The sequence below is a fragment of the Stegastes partitus genome, unplaced genomic scaffold, assembly GCF_000690725.1.
Source record: "Stegastes partitus isolate 25-593 unplaced genomic scaffold, Stegastes_partitus-1.0.2 Scaffold31, whole genome shotgun sequence".
Lineage (NCBI taxonomy): Eukaryota > Metazoa > Chordata > Actinopteri > Pomacentridae > Stegastes > Stegastes partitus.
Genome location: NW_007577762.1, coordinates 752445 through 774521, shown reverse-complemented (window position 1 = coordinate 774521; position 22077 = coordinate 752445). Strand labels below are relative to the sequence as shown.

Genomic DNA, 22077 nt, shown 5'->3' with positions numbered 1-22077 from the left:
TGGGATTCTGTGAAGACCAACACGCACTGAGGAAAGAAAAAGTTGGAACAGTGTTTTTGGATTCGTAATTCCTGCCCGCCGGATCGATCACAATACAGCTAACAGGTCACAACATGAACTGAGGGGAAAAGCCTGATTTACACAACTCATCTGCATTGCAGACTATTTTCCATTCCAAAGAATGTGCGGTTCTTCCATCGTTTTGATAAACCCAGACAATGCAGGTCTGTGCACACAAACAAGCCCACTGTGCTCGCTTTGTCCTTTGAACAAGTTTAGAGTCACCTTTGGAAATTCAGGTCCTGGGCTGTGTTTCTTTCATGCTAGCTGCCCCTGTAATTTCTCTTAGGGGGAGGCGCACACATTAATGCCCGCCATTTATTAATTATTATTCATGGCTGTCATGTGTGCCTTTAACACACTCCCACAACAAGGATGAGAGGAGGAAGCAAATATGAAACAGGACAAAGAGGCATCTCTGGAATTTTAATTATTTCATCAGCCATGTTTTGAAGGTCTGTCTTTGCCTTCGTCTCTCTTCTTATCTCTCACTGTCCCAATTTGTATTACGTGTTAATCAGACCTTTGCAGCAGTGGCTTGTGTTTCACACGGGCTTTGCAGTCTAATGGGATTCTATTAGTGTAGCCACTCGTTCATCCTCGCAATTAAAATTTGTATGTACTTGCTCAGCCAATCAAGTTGAGTCTAATCAACCCTGTGGGGGCTGCCCTGCGTAGAAAGGGCAGCGCTCCCCCCACTGCTCATCCACTTTTTTTTATTAAGTGACAGCAGATGACAGCATGGGCAAGGATGGCTTCATTAAAACGCTGTTTCCGAAGAGCGTTGCATCCAGTGATCCAGTGATCCTAATTTCACTGAGGAGACCAGAGTTTGTGTCTAATCACAGAGTGGTGGTTGTCTTCATTTGTTTAAAGGACAAGTTCAATATTTTGGTAAAAATAGTCTTATTTGTTTTCTTAGATAAGACAACTGATTCCAGTCTCCTATCAGGCAGCAGCCAATGAGCTTGGTTTAGCACAAAGACTATAAATGGAGGGAAACAGTTATTCTGGTTGTGTCCAAAGATAATAAAATCCTACCACCACCTCTAGAGCTTACTAATGTATTTTATCTCTTTAATTTTTTTAAAAACTGAGTATAAAAATGACACATTGTGGTTTTGCTGTTGGTAATGTGGAGCATCTTTAACTGAATCAGTGATTTCCAAGAAGTTGCTTAAGAAGTCTGTAGCAACCATGTGCAGGAATTGTTAAAACTCCTCATTTAAAGAGCAACTTGTAACTCCACTACACTAACATTGAAAGTAATTTTGGAGTTTTATACCTGCCTCATAAAACACTACATGTTTGTGACATTACAAAAGGGAGAGCGGATAAGCTGGACCGAGCTTCAACAATAAGAAATGTGGATCATAGCTGTCGTGTTAACACTGAAGAGGCTTAAAATGTTTATTCATACATATACGACTACAGCTTCAACAGCCTGCTGGGTGCAGGGACCGATAAGGACTTGGAGAAATATTGGCTTCTCTGCAGTAAGTAGTGGTGTGACAACAACCAATGGTAGAACAGGGAAGGTAACCGAAATAAAATGTCACCACGCAACCAGGTATCAACAGGCCATTTTAAACAGAAAGGTTTTGAGCTCTCAGTCATATCTTACTTTTCCTACATGAATTGATACCACCTTTTATGGTGCCACAGGAGAAAGAGAGAGAGCAGTGGGGGAGTGCTCGCTAATTTAAAAGTTTGTACATTGATTAAAGAAAACTTACAGGGCACAGTTCATGTTTTTGTTGGGCTGGGTCTTTGACAGATGTATGATCATTGATCCTGCCGATTCCAGGACCAGAACCTGCTGCTGATGGTGGACCTGAAGCAGCTGTGTGCATCGCAGGAACCACAACAGCTATGATCCTCTCACAGCGCTAGCTTTGACATCCCATCCAGAACTCGATCACATCTTGGGAACACATAACCCTCCTGTCTAAAATGAGCACTGCATACGACCACATTTTTCATTACCTATTTAGCAATGAAGTCTCTCCACCCGCACAAAATGTGCTCGGGTACAAAAAGCTTGTTAGGAAAAGTGTGGACTCCATGTTCTGACAGGCTGCAACCTGCACACAATAATTCAGCGTGTTGAAATACTGTGAAATACAAAGTAATTAGCAAAAATCCCAGTCACTTAGGCTAACTACCACCTATACTTCTACACAGCTCGCTGAGGCAGCAGCAACTCCCTTATGTGATGTAATGTGTACGCTTGTCTTCCCAGAATGTCTACCTGCAACTTTGGCATTAGAAAACTTTATTGAACTTCATCCAGAATTTCTGCAGAACCACCCATTGTAAACATTCACCAGTGACAGAGTTGCTTGGTCATTAGAATAAGGCGAGTAAGTTGTATAAAGGGTTTTTGCTGCACACATTGTATTGTGTAAAGAACTGTAGTGGAGCCTATCTGCACCTTTCGTAACCATTTGTACAATATGTTACTTTTGATATTTTGCTAAAAAAACAAACTAAAACACCTTAAACAAACAACGGTTACTTGTCAATCCAGGTGTTCGTTGTTGGATTAATAGAAGCAAAGTAATTTATACAACTGCCTTTTATTACTTTTAGAACTTTCAATGCAGATTTCATCTTCCAACCTCCCCTGCGATTTGTTTTTGTGTATTTTAGTAGGAAGCAAACGAGAAAGTAAGACCAAAAGTCCTCACCTCACTTTTCCTCCTCTCATTAATTAGACTGGACAGCCCATTCTGGAGTAGCCACCCTTGAATAATTTTATTTGTTGGCCTGTTGGTTTCAGTGGAGAGTTTCAATGCCACATGGCCCAAATTCTGCTTAAATTCTAGACTTTCCACATGACTAAGAAAACAGTCCTGGTGGAAACATTGCTGTAATGTATTTTTGTCCTCCCTCAGCCCTCATTTGCAGTCCGATGACATGATGGTGAATCACCACACAGAGCCTAGTCTGTCTCCACGTCCCCTCGGACATGCTGTCATATAATAACCTTGGTTCCCCTTGTTTCCATGGCTGCCACACACCTACAGCACGGTGGAGGCCAGATGTCCCTCTGTTTGCTTCCCACTTTCACCTGTCCAGCAAAGAAACTCAACCTCGAACGTAGAGAGTGAATATCACCAATTACTTGTAAAACCTTGTGCTTTTTGGATGTCTGACGAAAATATGCATGTGCACATAATAAACCCAAGTTGTAGCCTCTCACATATAATTTATGATGCACTCGGTATAACTTTGTTTCACCTTGATCCAGTTACACGCATGCATACATAGTGCAGCATGTGGATTTACACTACTGCATCGTTTCAGGGGCAGACTTAATATTAATATTCTCTATTTGTATATATATTAAGTTGCAAATCACTGAACACAGTACCGGCTCATTCCACATGTTAATGAGTTACAGGGATTATATTTGCAAAGCAGTGTCTAACCGCCTTTAAATACTGGAGAGTCAAAAAGATTTTGGCTGTTTACCAACAAGAGACTCTTCCCCTGCATGACAATGAAGTTTTAAAAAAATGTCTGCAATTATAAAATCCTGAACAGTTGACTCTCAGTTTGGCCTTTTGTAATATTTAATTTCCAGACAGATTTCACCAGTGTAAGGTAATATAAATCATTACGATAGACTGTGGCATCACACCCGCTGTATAAATAGAAGTGCTATCTTTGAGAAAAATAAAATGTCAGTACAATATATCTTTTTCCTTCATAAAACTGGTGGCGGTTTGCCTTATCTCTTTCCTCAGCTGGAATTTATATATTACCTACCTTGACTCTTCACAACACACATTTATCATACTGTGAACCAATTATACGTCCCTGTCGCTGTGTATGGGTGTAAACCTAATAACGAAAATTTTGGTTTGGTTGGTTTTATAGTTTCTTGCTTGGAACAAAAGTTTGTGTTGACTGTAACGAGTACAATAATCAGATTGTACAACCACTGACTGAAACAGAGTCACAACTCAATATTTGATTCATGCACTGAGTGAATGTTGTCCATTTTTTCCTCAATAGCAGAGCTTGAGGAGACGTGAGATTTTTATCTGGGATCACAATTATGTAACATGGCACAGCATCCGCACTGTAACTTAACTGAGTAGGAGAAAATATGGATTCATTCTGAGACGGTATGACCCTCAATTACCCTCTAATGTGCACTATGACCTGTGGGTGTGTTTTTCTACTTTTTAAAATATTTTTTGTGTCTTTGTCTATATGTTTGTGTGTATAAATATTTTTCTTGGCCATTTTTTGCCTTTAATAGGCAAAATACAGCAGAGCTACAATCATTTTTAACTCCAGTATTTGTCCTCTATGATTGCTCCCATATTATTAAGTATTGTCAGAGCACCCGATTTTCAACTTAAAGGGCTTTTCTGGCATTGAAAATAGATGTTTACATTTCTGAAACAACAAAAACAAAAAAACTGTACTTAAACAGAAGACATGTAATTTTGCTATTAGAATGATATTGCATACATACAGATAAGTAAAAAAACAAAAAAAACAACAAGAAATAATATAAAATTTTAGTTCTAAAAATAGAAAAATATAGTATATGCCTGACTTTGCTATGATTTTTAAAAAATGTTTTGTTTGTTGATTTGTAAGTGCAAGCTTATGCTCCTTTGGACATACTGCAACTCATTCTAAGGTCAGCAATATGTCTAAAATCAAAAACAAAAAAACAAAACAAGATTTAAAACCTACAGCCAAGCTTGAAGTTCTGTGAGACTTCACTTGGGCTGATCGACTTTATATAAAAGATGGATCTTAAAAATGAAGCCAATGCAGAAGTGCTTTAAACCAGCATTCTTACCACTGGCCAGCAGGGGGCGACTCCTCCAGTGGCAAAAGAAGTCTTATTGCATAGATGTCTAAGAAAAAATTACCCTTTTTTCACTTGATTTGTTACCGTAGTAAACATTTTCCTGTTGGGTTAATGGTCCTATTCACTATAGCTTCAAGTCTCCTTCAATATAGCATGAAGGTAATTTATTATTATTAAAAATACATTTTAAATCAGGGTATGTTTTAGGACAGGGCTACCTTTGATTGATGGGTCACTACTGTATCAGTGAGCATAATGTCCTTGATATCTTGATTTTCCCATCTCAATTATGTCAAATTTCAAAAAAGCAAAAGTGTCAATAGTCAAATACCAAAGTTAAAGCTACCAAAACTGTTGGTAACATCACAGTGGCTCGTTCCATCTTAAATATAAAGTCTCAGCTTAGGCACAGCAATGGTTTGAGCTAAATGCTACAATCAGTATCCAGTTAAGCTCACAGACTGATGCTCATATAACCATGTTCATGTTCTTAGTTAAACCTTTTTGCACGCTAAGATGTACTAACTTGTACTCAACACAAAGTGTATCTGATACCATTGGAAATGCATTTGTTTTCCTAATATTTAAGTACTGGGCAAATTGAAATTTTAGCCTAATAATGGTTCTAGACAGAATGAGAAGGGACCACATGAGTGTTGAAAGTTTATCTTATGAGTCCTTTTAAAGTGTGCACAATAATTAATCACAGTTATTCCATTAGTTGTTGTGACATTTTACTCAAAAGTCAAGGAATCACGAAAGTTTGTAAGTTAAGCCCTCTGATAACTATGAATGTCTTGCAAACTTTCAAGAGCGTCCCTCCAATAGAGGTGGACAAGCTGACCAACATTGCCATCCTCAGAGTCACCCCACCAGCGTGACTAAGTATGCAAATGTGAGTTTTTGTGTATCTTAGAAGTGCATGTGTAATATGTTTGGACATTTGCATGTGTGTGTGTGTGTTTTATTTAGGAGCTGTTAGTCGAGCTCGGCTGGGCGAGCAAAGCGAGAGGAAGAGGGGAGGAAGAGGAGGGAGGGAGCGCGCAGACAGATGGAGGCAGCGGAGACGACTGTGATGATGAAGATGGCTGTGAAGCATCTGGTGAGGAGAGCGGTGAGTCACGCATGCACACAAACACACGGACAAGCACGCAAAAAGAGAGGAACAAACATTAGCAAACATACACCCACACAGATACGCATACGAGTTGATGCACTCTTGCAAGCTTGTCTTTTCCTTCCGCAAATATACTGCTTCTGATTCCTACATTACACATGCGCATACTGTATATATACACATACACTAGTAATAAATAAAAGACAACACACACTTAGTTCATTGGCATGGTGCAGATATTAGAATGCTGCAGCCTCCACATATCGTGTGCCAGCAGGGAAATGCCCAGAGGGAGGGATAGTACTGAGAGATGGATTCAACTGTCCTCCCTCGCTCTTCCTCTCTCTCACTTTTTCCGTCTCCCTTTCTGCTGCTCTCTGCAGTTTTTTTTTTTCTTTTTTTCTTCTTCTCAGCCGGGATAAAGGATGCACTAACAACCAGGTCACCCCAAATACAGAAATAGAAAAATAAGCTGCAATTATTCATTTATCTTTTGACTTATTCGTCGTGCTTTAGCTTATACATAATACATGGTGTCACAGGGAGATCTGGGAACCCCTCGGAGCCTTGAGGCAATCCCACAGAGTGAATGTACTTAAAGTTTGCTATGATTTAAATTGTTGATGAGAAAAAGGTGCTCCATGTTTAGGTTACTGGCCAAATGTAATGTTTTCTGTCCTCAGTGTAAAAAAATCTTTTCAGACGCAGTGCTCCCCGCAGATTTACAATGTGTTTGTTGTCGAGCTTCTTCTTCCCTCCAGCCTGAGAGCTCTGGTTTAGAGTATTGTGTAGACTCTGGATTATCTGAAGCGCTGTTCTAATGACCAAAGAAACTTCTGGTTCTGAGTAAAAGCAGCTTTATTCTGCGTGGTCATTCAACATTTGAAATGGACAAAAAGATGGCAGTGTCTAAAATTTTTTGGAGGTTTTTATGCATTTCTAAAATTAGAATTTCGCATATTTAGCAGTCAGGTTGCAGATTGCAAGCAGCTATTTACGCCTCACCTCACCTCACCCTCACATTTAAAGTGTGTAGGAGAACCTGCAGTAGACACTAATGCTACCACGAAGCAACTACAAGTGCTTGGATTCAAATTATACAATTCTTGACTTTGTGAGAAACAACAAAAATCCAAAATTGTGAAATGCTAAATGGGACTGTGTTGATTTTCTGTGTCAAAATAAATGACTTAACTTGAAGTAAACTAACAGTGACTGAAAGAACTTATGTGCATTTCTTTCTGGTTCAGAGTGTAGCATCTGTTGTAAAACTGACCACAACCATCATCACTAGCCATGGTGTTTTATGCGCCTTTAGAAATATTACATTAGAGAAAGTTAATGGAAAGTGCAAATCACAAATGTACCCAATTCACAAAAACTATTTTCATGCTTGATTTAGGTTTTGTTTTGTTTTTTTATTTTTGAAAAAGAGTTAATGCACATGATGGGACATAGAAACATGTTTCTGACATAGTGAACACCTCACCTACATGACCGATCAGCTGATTCCACTTCTTTTGTTGTCGCCACCTATTGACAGTATATAACATGTCGAATACCAGCTGACATGAAAGAATAATAGCTTTCTCCATTGAAAACAATTCTGGGAAACTTCTCTCCATTTTTCCCTCATAGATGGCCATGTTTAGTGTTTTCCTTCTTCTACAAAGTATTTTATGTGGCAAACTGATTTTGTTTGTGGCTTCCCTGTTTATTACTGTCTATACCGTCACCCTCTGACGACGCTATGCAGCCTGGTTTATTCACTTCAAAGCAGATTTTTGAAACAAGCCTAATTCACATTTTCTTCTTCTATCTTTTTTGTGTTTAGAAGTGCTCCCTTTGGCAAGTGTAACCGCACTCAGCAGTGTTTTCACAGTGTACCAGTACAACCTGAAGTAGACACATGCATCACTTCATCGAGGTGATGCAACACTATTTTCTGTGGGTGTTAAGTTACTCTTTAATATAACAAGAAGGCAAACTACGCTGCAAAATAAGGAGGGCATGATGCCAAATGGCAGTTGCTGCCCTGTACATGACCCTTTTCCAACAGATTCATTCATTCACATTCATGTTAAACTAGTACCTAGTGCACAAACAAACATAACAGACATCTGTCATGTAAATGAACCAGTATCCCTTAAACTGTGTCAGTGTGTTTATGTGTGACCTGACCTCATGGCTTATAGTAAGAAACTCACTCTTTCATGTATAGAAGCAGCCTACCTTAAAACAAATCTGTTGAATAACCGCAAACAGGTCCAGTATTTTGAGAATATCGATGTCATTTCCAACCAGAAGCCCGTAGGATAAACAGTGCAGCCTTGCCGTCATCCATATACGCTGTGGAAAGCTTTACTGTCCACGTCTATCTTTAGCTGGAAAAACACATATGTTGATTAACTGGTCAACATATGAGAAGACCCCAGCCACCTTTATGGTGATGGAACTTTCCATGACACCCAAGTGCTCTGTGCCTTCGTCTCTGTGGTCATATTGGTGCTGACCCGGGGCAATAGTTTTCAGGTCAAATCAATAACGTCATAACAGCAGCGTTTGTTGGTGTTTTCTGTAGTTTCATTAGGATGGAAATTCTGCGACAACAGAAGTTTTATTGTTGGAGGTCAGCCTGCGCTTGCTTCACCGGATTGATTGTCATAATTCAGTAAAGCAGGACTTCTGCTTCGGCACCGTGTTGTTCAGAGGTCGTGTCATCCTCATGGTCACCTTGGTGATGTCATCCCTGTCCCCGAAGGCAGAATGTAACAAGGTCAAAGGTCATTGTCGCATTCATTATCCCTGCACTGTGCTTCTCATTACTGGAGTCATGAGTGTGTATTCTTATTGTAATGTAAAACACGAGTGCAGCTTTCTGATCCTTTATGTCAGGCTGCAGACCAAAGCCAGGCTATGAGATGAGCAAGTAGGAAAAGCTGAGTTATTTTACATCGTTACAGCTATTGGGAGATATGTGTGCATTTATTACCTTAAATATGCCTGTGGAAGCTGCATGTTTCCTTATTCCTGGCTTTAAGAATCAGTGCAGTATGTAATTAAATCTGTCATTCGCTGCATGGAGTTGGATTAGGTTAAGATTAAGTTAGTTTATTTACAAATGTAACTTATTAAGAAATGTCCTTTTTTCTCAATGACTGTTATTTTCATACAAACATGTCATGTCTGTGTTTCATGTAGACTGACTACAAGGAAGAGACAAAGAGTGTAGCTATTGCGTTGCATTATCCTGTTTCAGTTACAGGTAATATAAAGTAAAGACAATAACAATATAGTAATATCATGATCTAAATAAATATGGATGAACCCTCTACTACTTCACCCATAGTTTTCCTGAACACTGGCTTTGAAGCTGACTGTGGTGGGTGCATCTTGGCAGTTCCTGACTCCTCCTAACTCCCGACTAATCCAAAAATAAGTTAAAGCTGGAGTGGAGCTGAGGCGGGCCAGGAAAACATCCCAGAGCCATGGACTGTTCTGTGACGGCACCCTTCTGTCACTCAAAGTGGCCTCACCCTTAATTATGCATCACTTTAATCCTAAATACAATCTAAATGGGTGAGTTATTTAGAAATGTAACCACTGCACAGTTGTCAAAAACAAGAACATAAGCTGTAGACACCAAAACAGTTTTTGTACCAGATTGTTCACATTTTTATTGATCCTGTAAAGTGGGACTTATTATCGTAGGGTTCTATAGGGACTGACTCACTTTTAGAGCCAGCCTCAAGTGGCTGTTTGAGGAACTGCAGCTTTTATTGCTTCTTGATTGGGGAAATTTAGCTAACAAAGTCGTTTTTTGTACTAGCCTGTAATCACATTTGTTCTGGGAAGTTGGAGCCAGCCTCAAACTGCAGTTTTGGAAACTTCTGCATTGGCTTCATTTTTTCAGCCCTTGAGGCTACCACTTGGATTGGGTTTAGGCCTCAGTTTTTTTTGTTTTTTTTTGTTTGTTTGTTTGTTTTCATCACAAGTTGGATTCAGTCAGGTTGACCAGTTCAAAGTAAATACAGTCTATAGTAGAACAGAGGGTTGGGAACCCCAACTGGTTCAATCATTGCTGCTTAAGTTAGTTTGTTGTAGTGGTAGCAACATTTTAAAAAGAATCAAATGGCACTTTGCATTTTCCAAAACCAGAATTGAACTTACATAACATGTAACATATTTATTCATAAACCACAATATTTTAAAGCCAAGGACAAGAGATTGCAAATAATAATCTGATATATGCGCAAAATTCACATTCTGCATTTCAGAAAACAAGCCTTCATTTGCCTTCATCAGGAACATTTTTAAAACAAACATGCTTAGTGTGTACTGCACCGTCCCCTTCTTTAACAGCTCTAAAAAGTAAGGTGTTTGTGGGTCCATTTGTCATACCCTTCCCATTGACCTTGATGTGTCACATCTGTGGAAACTCACACCTCCCGCTGGGCCTGAAACTACTGGCTATTCACAGAGAAAATTGCTGGTTATGATTTAGCGAGCTGGTGGCAATGTGTTGGGATCTTGCCTTTCAGGCCACAATGAATTCCTGAAGAAAGAATCTCAATAAAGAGTGACAAAAGGGGATTTTCTGCATTTCCCACTGCTCGTCGGCATCTCTATGCATATAAACAAGCCTCACATGCACTGAAGCTGAAAGAGTGATGCAGGATCAACTAGACCACACAAATCACAGAGATTGGCTAGTCATTTAATCTTTTATTTATTTGTACATTTTATGTCTGTACTGTACATTAAATCAGTAGTTCTGACTCAATGTGTGAGTGCAATTAAATGAATAAATGCAGACCACCAGTGGTTTTTCTTATAGATCCGCGACTAACTCTGTGCTCTCTGATTCTCCGTCTTTAAAATTCTGCCTACGAACCATTTCTCAAAATCCGAATCACTGAAATGTGGAGCTTATTATTTCACAGGAGAGGAAGAGCATAGAAACAATACTCTGCTTGCGTGACAAAGAGAGTGTTTGCGATCGTGTGGATGTGCGCGCACAAATGAATGTTTATAGCTTCTCGCTCGCGCATGTGTGCCCAACATGTGCTCTATGTGTAAGATTTATAACGTGTTTGCATTTGTGCAGACAGGACATCTGCGTCTTCAGTGTCTTTATGTCTGATCCGTTCTGTTTTATGGATACCGGTTCTCTGTCTGACTGATTGAAAGGGATCCAGTCGTGTGTCACTTCTTGACTTATAATGTCTTTCTCAATATCAACCCGCTGTTTTTTGCAACACATGATTGAGCTAAAGTTCTCTCTTTCTGTCCCCATCCTGCAGACAGGAACAGAGACAGGTGACATAGAAAAGAATATATTCTTTCTTTCTTGCAATTAACTGTCATGACATCTGCGCTTTATTGAAAACTGAAGAGGGACAAGAGAAGAGTAGGATGAGAGGGGGGAGGTGTGGGGCCAGGCGATATCAGCCAGGAGCAGAAATCAAGCTCCAAAACGCCATGCCTTTGTTTTATTTATGTGGGCCATTTAACAGTGAGAAGTTATTTTAGTCCTGCTGAGACAGTACACAGTCTATTATTATTTGATATAAGTCCATTTTCCACATCAAGGCAAGTTGATCTCAGCACAGAGGAGGGAGAATCACTTGGCAAACACTGTACGCACATCAAAAGCAGAAGGAAAAAGCCAGGCATCCGAACATAGTAGCACTTAAAAGCAGTGAGCTTAAGTTAGCGCTATTTGTGCCATTTTACTTATTTATTTATTTGTAAGAAAGAGACTAGTCAAGTCTAGCCAAAAGATAATTTAGTTTATTCTCACGCATTGTTGTCGACCATTGATATAGAACAATAGATACAAACTGTGTAGGTCTTGTAATAAAAAACTGTAACAAATATAGTCATTGTTAGCATTCTTTAAAATTTTTATTATAGGTAATTTTTTATTTTGCAGGGGCGTATTTTTGTTCCTCATTCACTGCTCTTCCTTCATCGAGTCATTTCTCACCCTCCCTTTTTCAGGAATTCACCGAGATTAAACTGATTGATTTTCTCTCCTCAATCCCTTCTTTAACTGCCCCTTCTCCCATCTCTCTGTCTCCCCAGACATATCCAGGTCCTATAACGTCAATAATGTAAATGTAATCACAGCTTCTCATCTCATCTCTTCTTCTTTTCATGTTTCTGTTCTCGAACAAATTAAATGCTGTGTCACCATAATTGCTGTAATATAACCTGTGATGTGGTGGTGGATGCGCCGCTGGTAATACTGTAACCTCCAGGTATCCATGAGTCACATAACAACCACTAATGCCAGTCTGCAAAGCACCAAATCCTTTCCCATAAGACCATGGGCTGGTTTCTCTTTCACTGCATCGCTGGTAATATATTCAGGAACTCTTTGTGTCTTTACCAAGTACAAGAGGTATTTGTGTGCGAGTGTGTATGTAAGAGAATGTGTGAATGTGTACTCGCAAGGGGCACTCAATCCCCGTAACCATGGTTACCAGGTGGTCTGTCCTCCCATGGGTCCCTATTTGATGACAATGAAGAAAGAGAAGGAGAGAATGGGAGGAAGAGATGGAGAGATACAGAAAGGAAGGAGGTGTGGCAGATTTTCTGCCATCTTTCTTGGCCGAGTGTAAAAGGCATTTTTACATTGTGCTTTCTGTATGTTTCCGTTTCTTCTGTTGTGTTAGTTCAGTTTAATTTCCAGTTAAAATATTGTCAGTATTTGGTTCTAACCATAAACCTGCAATAAATAATAGAAATACAACAGGATATTGTACACTGCAGAACCATTTTCCCTTTATTGCCCTGCTTCCATGTATCTTCCCTCCATCATCTCTGCCTTGGCTCTGCTGGCCTCTCCCCCACTTCCCTGGGGCCAGATTCACAAAGCCTTTAGAAGCTATTTCATCTTAAAGGGAAAGGCCAGTGTTTTCCACTGCTTAAAAATGCTGCCCCTCTGCCTGAGGACAGTTTGATCTGCATTCGTAAGCATCCACTGCTGTCCAAAGAGAGCCAGAAAGAACAATAAAAAGTCTGGCGAGGCTTCTAATCTGCACCGGTGACTATAAAAGTTATATATAAAAGTTCCCAGAGCGAGCCTTTGAACTGGATTGATCAGTGCCATAAAATGAAACTGCTTTCTTTGTACATGCATATACTGGAAAACACTAAGGTGTAAAACATGAAATGAATGCAAAGAGTGTCCGACTGATGCTGCAGTTTTGCCCTGGAAAGCCAAACCGAAGCATTTTCTTTTCTATCATGCTTTATTTTCACCTGCAGTCAACAGACTGTTGCAACAGCAGAACATATGTGCAACTAGTTAGGGATATATATTAGTAGATATATAGCAGAGAAAATATAACACTGCTTAGATTTTTTTCCAACATGTTAAGAAAACATTTCAGGTATACTGAAGAGAAGTGATCATAGTGTAAAATGTTCGTGTTTTCCCTTCAAAAGCTGCTACTGGAAGCTAAAGCAAGAATAAGTGTTGATATATCTTTTGGGTTTTTTTTACAGTCAAGAAATCCCATTGAAACTGCATCGGTGAGCCACAGCATTGTGATACGTGGCTGTGTTAGAGAAACATGTAGTTCATTCTAAGTCCACGTGCACATCATTGTTGTTTTAAATATACTACTGACTGAAAATAATTCCCCACCGATGTCCTACCTGCTCCATTTGATGGAAACAACACATTTCAAATGTAAGCCATAGACTATATATATAGATATAGATATAGATATACAATTTCATATATATAAATAATTAAAATGATGATGTTATACAGCTATAGAGCCCAAAACCATTAACTGCACCAGGCTGTGAACATGTTCATTCTGCTGTAAAGTTGAGCATTTTAACATGAGAGTCGATGGGGATTCACTCACTTTTGGGGCCAACCTCAAGTGGCCATTTGAGAAACTGCAGTTTTTGGCACTTCTGCATTGCCTTAATTTTTCAGTCACACAAGTTGCCACCTGATATAACCATGAGCTGCTTTTGAAGATTAACAACTCAGTCATGAATGGGCTTGAGGCTGAAAGGACAGAAAAAGCAAAAAGGTATCCGAGATGGACTAACACGTTATTGGTTTTGGTGTTTTCAAAAGATTTTTTTTAACAAAGACATAATGTTGAATAATGTTCTGCAAGTTTTGTCCTTTAACCCCTAATATTGTCCATTTTTTATTTATTAAAAATGTAATTAATTTTATTCAATGGACTCTTGCGATGAAAATAATGTGCAGTAAATAGTGACTGAGCAACTATGTGTCACTACAGAATACAGAAAAGGTAAGAAACTAGTACACTCTCACTGTAAAGTAAGGAACTCTTTTTGCTGTGATTTTCGCTCATAAGGCTTCGTGCTTTATGTATTATTATTTTTTTTTTTTTTTACATTGGATTCATTAAAATATATCATTCTGGCTGGTGAGTGTTGTGGGATAACAGTTTGAGATGCAGAATGCAAACTCTCCAACTTGCTCCTTCCAGCTATCCTGCGGTATGAATGTTACACTTTCTGGATTGGAAATAACACGACCAAGGAAGATAAACCAGTAAACAATTTAGCAATATTTTCTCCAAAACAAATTTAGCAAAATTAATAGGATGTAAATTTATTTTGACACATAATTGAGATGTCTGCATTTTTCATATTCTGGCTGGTGTTTCTCCTTTAACTGCTAGTTTTTTCCAGTTCTTTGGTTGTGTTTTGTTTACGTCGCTCAGGTCTCACAGCTTGAGGCTTTAACATAAGCACATACAGAATGATAAGGGGTAACAGTAGGTGCGGCGAGAAGTAGAAGCAATCATAAATGATACGCTCCCACGCTGAGTGTGTGCGTTCAGCATGTGGCAATGGTTAATAAGCAGTGGAGTTAAATGATAGATCCTGAGGGTGGGAGATGCGGCTCATTAAAGAATTATACATTCACTTTGCTCTCGCTCTGTCTCTCTCAGTCAAAGCGAAAAAACTGCTCTCTTCTTTGTTCGACATGCCCAGAGAGAGATAAAAGAAGTGAACTTTACATGAGATGCTGTGCATCGCGGAATATCTACTTAATGGCTATGTGCATGGTCGACTCCTTGCGCTCAGGCTATCAACATGCCCATAACCCTTATCAAGCAGCTCCTGTATTGCCTGTCATGTCCTGCTCGCTGCCTGTCTGCTTGTCTATCAACCTGTCTGCTTCCTGCCTGCCTGTCTTTCTGCCTGACCCGCTGCTTGTCTCTCCACCTCAGCGAGTTTGGTCATGCAACTCTGATTAGACATCATCTGTTTATTAGTCCTCCTCTCTGCAGGGATGTTGTTATTCCCACACTTGACCTTTTGAAAGAAGCCTGCTGCCCTTGCTTTGTCTTGCTGCACCTCGCACAACACCCTCACTGGCTGCCGTTGATGTACAGCCTTCAAAGACTCATTGTTCTCTGTTCATCCTTTCATCTCCCTCCAATCACAGTCAGTCCCTCGCTGCATTCACGGTTCAGTCTTCATCTCGTTTTTTTTTTTTTTTTGCCCTGTATGTTTCCTCCGAATGTTTTATGATTCCACTTGAGGCGACGATTAACCTGGGTGAGCGTGACCTTCAGAAGACATTCCACTGCAAGTCAAAGCGGTAACTGCTGTAATAAACTACAGTATGCGAAAACAAGCACTAACCATTAACCTGGATGTTGCTTTATAGAAATCGAGAAGACGATGGAGATGCCAACCCAAAAAATTTGACCAGGCTGTTGCTCGTGATCACTGAATAAATACACAAGTACAAATACTAGTTTTGGGGAGATCAGCCAGATGGTTGATTGTGTTCTGATGCTGTAATGTAGATCTCACAATTATCCATCCCTAGCAAATCCTAGCAAACTTCAGATCATCTGCTTCGTTACATCACTTGAATAAGCAATATGCTGTGTTATAGTAAGCAGTACACAGAGCAAAGAGCCTTTTTAGTATCATTCAGAACGTCTTCTGTGAGGCAGATAGTGTTTTAAAAGTGACTGCAGGAGTCATTTTTATTGAAACTGTGCTTTCAGATTTTGTGTGAGTAACAAGTACTGATTGATCATTCATCACTAGACTAAGAAATGATGGACATGAAGAAGTCCTTGAAGAAGCATATTAGATTTCATCCCAAGTAAATAAAACGCCTTGACTGTGTGAGTCCGTCAGTTCACTTTCACCCTGAATGAAATATTTAACAACTGCAGTATCATTTTGTACACATATTCGTGTTGCCCAGAGCATCAATCCTGACTTTGGTGACCCTCGTGTAGAGTCGCCAGCATGCCAAATTTTCACTTATTCTGTGAAAAATCTCAACATCTACTTGATGACAAAGTTGGCAAAGACATCCACAGTTACCAGACAATGTGTTGTAATGACATTCCTTGACTTTTGGGGTTTCAAATAATCTAAACAAATGTTGGATGGATTAATGTTAAGTTTGGGGTTGTGGACAGACTTCTTCAATTGTTATGGTTTGCCAACTGGACCTTTCGGGTGACTGATGTTGTTGTTTGCCCTTTTGCTTCATACAGTCGATCTTTTGTGAGAAGCTGTGGTGTGATCTTTCCCAGCTCCTTCAGATTGGATGAACAGTTCAGCTCAGCCAAAACTTTTTTTCAGTTAAGACTTTCAGCCAAGGTAAACCCTAACTTTCTCTGAAAGAGAACAACTCATTTATGCCATTACCTCCTCTGATCAGACTGCTGTAATTTTTTGGATGTGGGTGTAGATCAGTTTCCCATCAGTGCCTGCAGCTGGCAAAAAAATGCACCTGCTCGTCTTCCAATGGAAACAAAACCAGTCTGTCCCTCTTTTCACTTCCCTTTCCTCTCTGTTTCATAATTTAAGATTTTATTGTTTATTTTTGAGGTTTTAATGAGGTTTTAAAGGGTGAACGCCCCGTTATTCAGAAGAACTCTTGCATTATCATACCCCAGTTAGAGCGCTGACGTCAACCATGCAGATGTGCTTGGATGTTCTGAGACCCAAACTCAAGAATAGAAAACTGCTCAGACTTAGAAACTGTTTAGTCACTGCTGAAGACCAACCTCTTATTATTAACATTTAATTCAAGTAGACTATTTTACTATGTTGTACATTTTTGTTTTCTTCGTATTGTATTTATTTATCTATCTTTTTAGTCATTGTATTTTTGGGGGGTTTTATGGTTTGCTATTTTAATTGTGCAACACTTCAATTCTTGTTACAATTAAATGTGATTTATGAGTAAATTTGACTTAAATGTTGCCACATCAGTTTAGCAACCCCTTTCCTTTTCATGCAGTGTCATCACCAGGTCAAAACTTTATTACACTCTGAGCATTTGCTGTAATTTGTTTTTTCTCGCTAGATAACAATGTTTACTTAAGCAGCATTAGCTAAACTAAGATAGGGAACTTCCTACCTGTTAAACGTCAGCATCTTAACATCGTTACTGTAAGCATGTTAGTTTAACACTAGCTTCCAGTTCAGAGGACTGTGTAGTGTCTAAGTAAAGCTTCACAGAACTATTAGCAGGCTCTAGACTTAATGAAAACAATAAGTTCTCTGAGTTCCTTTCAGTTTTTGTGCCAGCTTGATTTATTTCGGTGAGGGTCGACCTTAGTTCAGACATTATTGACCCATAAATGGCCGTCATCTTCCCATATCGTTCCAATACATGCCATCTGGTGGGACCCAGCCCAGAAGGACACATAATCATCCAAAACGAAAAGTACAACAACATCAGCAACCTCTGGCAATGTGAACAAGTTCATGTAAAGTCTGCGGTGGAGTCTGGAAACGTACAAAATGGAGCTTTGTAACACGTGGTGAACGTAGAGACGGAGCATATTTTAAACCAAACCATAATCTTAAGCCTAACCATGTAGCCTTGTTGCCTAAACTAAGACATCTTTTAACACAAGTCCAAAAGTAATACTATTACAATAGTTTGAGATGGGACTCAAACTCAAGTTGCTGAAAGTCGTGGACCACTACCAACCCCCAAACCTCAAAACACAGAGTTCTGCTTCTGTTTGTATGTGCAAAATCACAGCACCACCACCATTAGGCGAGGTGATAACGGAGCATCATTAAATAGGATGATAACGACCTACTGAGCCCACTATGGTGGAAGTGGTCCCTATATACTGGCTTATATATACACGGTGATAACGCTCACTGAATGGCATGATAACATTCAGAATGGGCAAAAAATTGACATGACATGAAGTCTGTCAACATAAAACATAACAATTTATGCAGTGTTTCATGCAAATTTTACCCGATTAAACCTCTCTGAGTACTTCCATCAAAGCAATTTATTGTGTACAGTAGTTAGAGCTCCCTAAAGTCATCATTTCTGTCACTGACGATCCTCACTACCATCCATCCAGTACAGCACACTAAAGGTTCACTAAGTTGCTTGAAAAATATTATGGCAAATTATCCACATGGATGATTTGAGCATTTATAGATGTTCATCACTACGAGTAAGTTAAACAAGCAGGCAGATTTTATTATACTCTTTTTTTTTTTAGGTCAATAAATAACAGAAGACTACAGTGAATATTATTACAGTAGAGTGTGTTCAAAGGTTGCAACAGGATATCAGAATCACATTGCTTTCACTGCCAGGTTCAACACATACAGTGTGTATAGAAAACAGTCATTGTCATGGCTGATAAGAAGTATTATTAATGTTTATTTACTATGAAATTCACTGTACGTTGTCTGCTTTCTTTCTGTCTCTGCTTTTATATTTTGCTATCATTATATAATTTGATTCTGATAAGTACTTGCTGAGGGTATAATCTTCTGCTACCTTCCACCATGCTCTTTCTGCTCTGTGTGTGTGTGTGTGGGTGTGTGTGATTGTGTGCTTGCATGTGTGTGTGTATGTCAATGTGTGTGTGTGTTTCCTCCCTGGGGAACTGAGGCTGAAGTAATGAAATGCTCATTACTGATTCAGCTGGAAATGCTTGGGATACATTTACACGCCTACACAGACACACACACACACACACCAGCTATCCAGACGCTTTTCAAGGTCACCTCGCATCATTTGCCTGTGTGTGTCGGTGCGTCTGTGTGTGTCAGTGAATGTGTGCTGTATACACAAACTGAGGAGCAACAAGATTGGGCATAATTGGGGCCTAAATTGACAGTTCTGTACTATACACCGTAGGCGTCTGATATCAGACACCATCATTAATGCGCTCCTTCTTTCTCATTCTCCGTTTCACACACACACACACCTCGCACACATACATATTCACCTTTGCTGTCAGTTCACTTTCCAACTTTCACTCATCAGATCATGCCTCCCTGACAGCCTCTCCATCCACACGGACAGACAAACCCGCACATTTGATCGACCTGAGGTTGCCATCTGCAGCCAGACAAGACAGTACAAATGCTCGTCCTCTTTGTCTAACGCATCCAAATGGATTCATTCAGCTCTGCCTTACACACAGGTCAGGCTGATCAAAGCATAACTAACATGTTTCTGTGACGCACACTGTGTTTATGGGCACACACATGCGGCACACACACGGTACTGTCTGGTGGTATTAGGAAGAAGCTGTGTTGTCAGGAGGGTTTTGTTTCAGATGGCTGAATGGAGGAATGCATGAAAGAGAATTAAACACAGTTATGCTGACGTTTGGTTATTGGCTTCTCTGGAATGGATGCTTTGGTTTTTTTACAGGCAGGAATGCTAAAGTCTGAACATCACAAAAGATTGAAAAACCACAGATGCATTTTTGCATGATTGTGAAGTATGTTTTATCTTTATGATACAAAAATGTATTAAAAAAAAGTGTGCACATCACACAGATGGGCACCTAATGAAAGTTTGCACGTAATCATCTCTAACTAATAAAACAACTAACCAATTAAAGGTATGATTTTATATTTTATATTATGTTGTTTGTTGGTACACTCCTATACAAAGTGGGTACATTATTTAAAAGCCATTGTAGATTTCAGCTTTAAAATGAGACTTCAGAAAATATCCTTTGGACTCGGGCAAATAAAAACAAGCAAATATGTACATATTGTAAAGGGATAAATGTGTTTTGTAAAATGTATTTTTATATTTCTATCGTGTGGTCCATGGTTGTTTTCTTGCTTTTCTAAGAGCATTGCGTTGCATTACCAATGCTCTTTCATGTACACTTAATGATCTGGGTCCTCCTCTTACACAGAATGGGATGGATGCACCTAGCCAGCCATCATTTCAAAAGTTAGCCTTCTACAGTGAATAATACGGTGTGACAGTGTAAAACAAGCAGGCCTACTGCCCTTTGTCAACTATCGTTTATGCTGGCTAACTATACCCGAGGCATAAAGGCATTATGCACAGAGTGCTTAATTTGTGTGTCATGTAGACATTGTGTATTTCACCGGAGGGTGGAAGGGAGTCAAGAAACAGAGAGTCAAGCTGGCGTTTGTCCGACTGATGATCCAACTGTGTGACACTGAGAGGGCAGCTCTACCATAAATAGAATCTTCTAGCTTTCTTCTACTAATTTCACCCACTGCCTTTTTACTCAAAACATATTTTCACCAAATCCCGAATATTAGCCTTAGAAATCTTTGTGTTTTTGTGTGTGTGCTTGTGTTACTCATGTTGTGTGGACATGAATCTGTTTATTTAGTCTCATTGTGTGGACCAACCTGCCTTTTAGGGACATACGGAAATTCCCCATAGCATAAATAATTACATTTTAGACTGAAGACTTGGTTTACACGAGGGTTGGGTTAGAGTTGGTCCAGTATTGGTTACGCTTAGTGTTTGGGTAAATCTGCAGGAAATGAATGTTAGTCAATATGATGTCCTCTGAAGTTGCGGAAACACAGTATGTGTGCTTGTGTGTGTGTGTGTGTGTGTGTGTGTGTGTGTGTGTGTGTGTGTGTGAGATGCACTAAACGCTTGGCAGCCAGTCTGTTTCCTGTGGGTCACCACAGCTCTGATTTATGGCTCTGCTCCACCTGCTTGGCACCCTTACTGTCACCCCTGGGTGAACACTTCGCTTGAATCCAATTCCATTTTTATCTTATTATTTTTGAAAAGTATCTAAATTACAAGCCGATGGTGAAGAGGACATATTTATTTGCTTGGAAACGAGGGAACGATGAATCACTGTCCTCGTGTTTTCAACAGCCTTCCTCTTCAGCCACTACAGTACATGGTGACCATTTGTGTCCCTCCTTGTAAACTGTCAGCTCAGCTCCTGTGGGGATGCAAACTGTGCATGAATGGAGCTGGTAGCTGTTCATATGCTGGACGGCATGAACAGGGCTGAAACTTCTGGCTGATCTGCGATAGCACTGACCTGGATACTGCAAATTCACTGACAGGATCCTTCAAATGTCACTCCTGAATTCTTATTATCGCTCCCTCTCACACAGACACACACACACACACCCTCCCTCACTCATCACTCATTGCAGCAAAGGTTAAACTACCCCATGAGTGGTATTGTTCATCACTCATCTCTTGCTGTGTGTGTCTATGTGTGTGCACGTATTTCCAGCCAATCTGCCATATGTGACATGTTCTGGATTGTTGCTAAGAGACAAACATGCCGAAGGGCATGTAGGAGGAGCCTGCGTGTTGCGACCCGCTTCAGAAGACACATGCACGCACACAAACACACAGAAGGACGTGCATATGTGCATACAAAGCAACTGGGGTGACACTGACTTCAGCAGTTCAGTCTAATTATGGAGCTCAATGAAGGAATTGTTTGAACCATAGTTGACATTTCATTGACTAAACAATCTATAGTTTGACCTGTTGTTTAAATGACAGCTAATATGTTGATATTGGAATTGATTGCTAATGGAAGTGATCAGTAGTTGCTGCACTGCTGTGTCTGTGACGGTGGCAGCGTTTCTAGAGTGTGACTGTGTTTTTATTTTGTCAGCGGGGGGAGGTATTCAGATTGTTACCTTCAACAATACTGCAGCGTAAGTCGATGTTACTTTGATATGTAGCTCCCACCTAGATATTGCTCTGGACCCTCATGGCAACAGCACTCCTTAATGGCTTCCTCAGCAGAACATT

The 22077-nt window shown here is 39.8% G+C and overlaps 1 protein-coding gene across 1 annotated transcript in view; it reads left to right on the top strand.

Moving 5' to 3' along the window:
- Positions 1-22077, top strand: part of LOC103370597 (glypican-5-like) — a 63187-nt gene that overhangs the window by 35003 nt on the left and 6107 nt on the right. The window contains exon 9 of the mRNA XM_008299709.1: positions 5873-6002. Within this exon, the coding sequence (XP_008297931.1) occupies positions 5873-6002 (130 nt within the window). The remainder of the gene's footprint in view (positions 1-5872; positions 6003-22077) is intronic.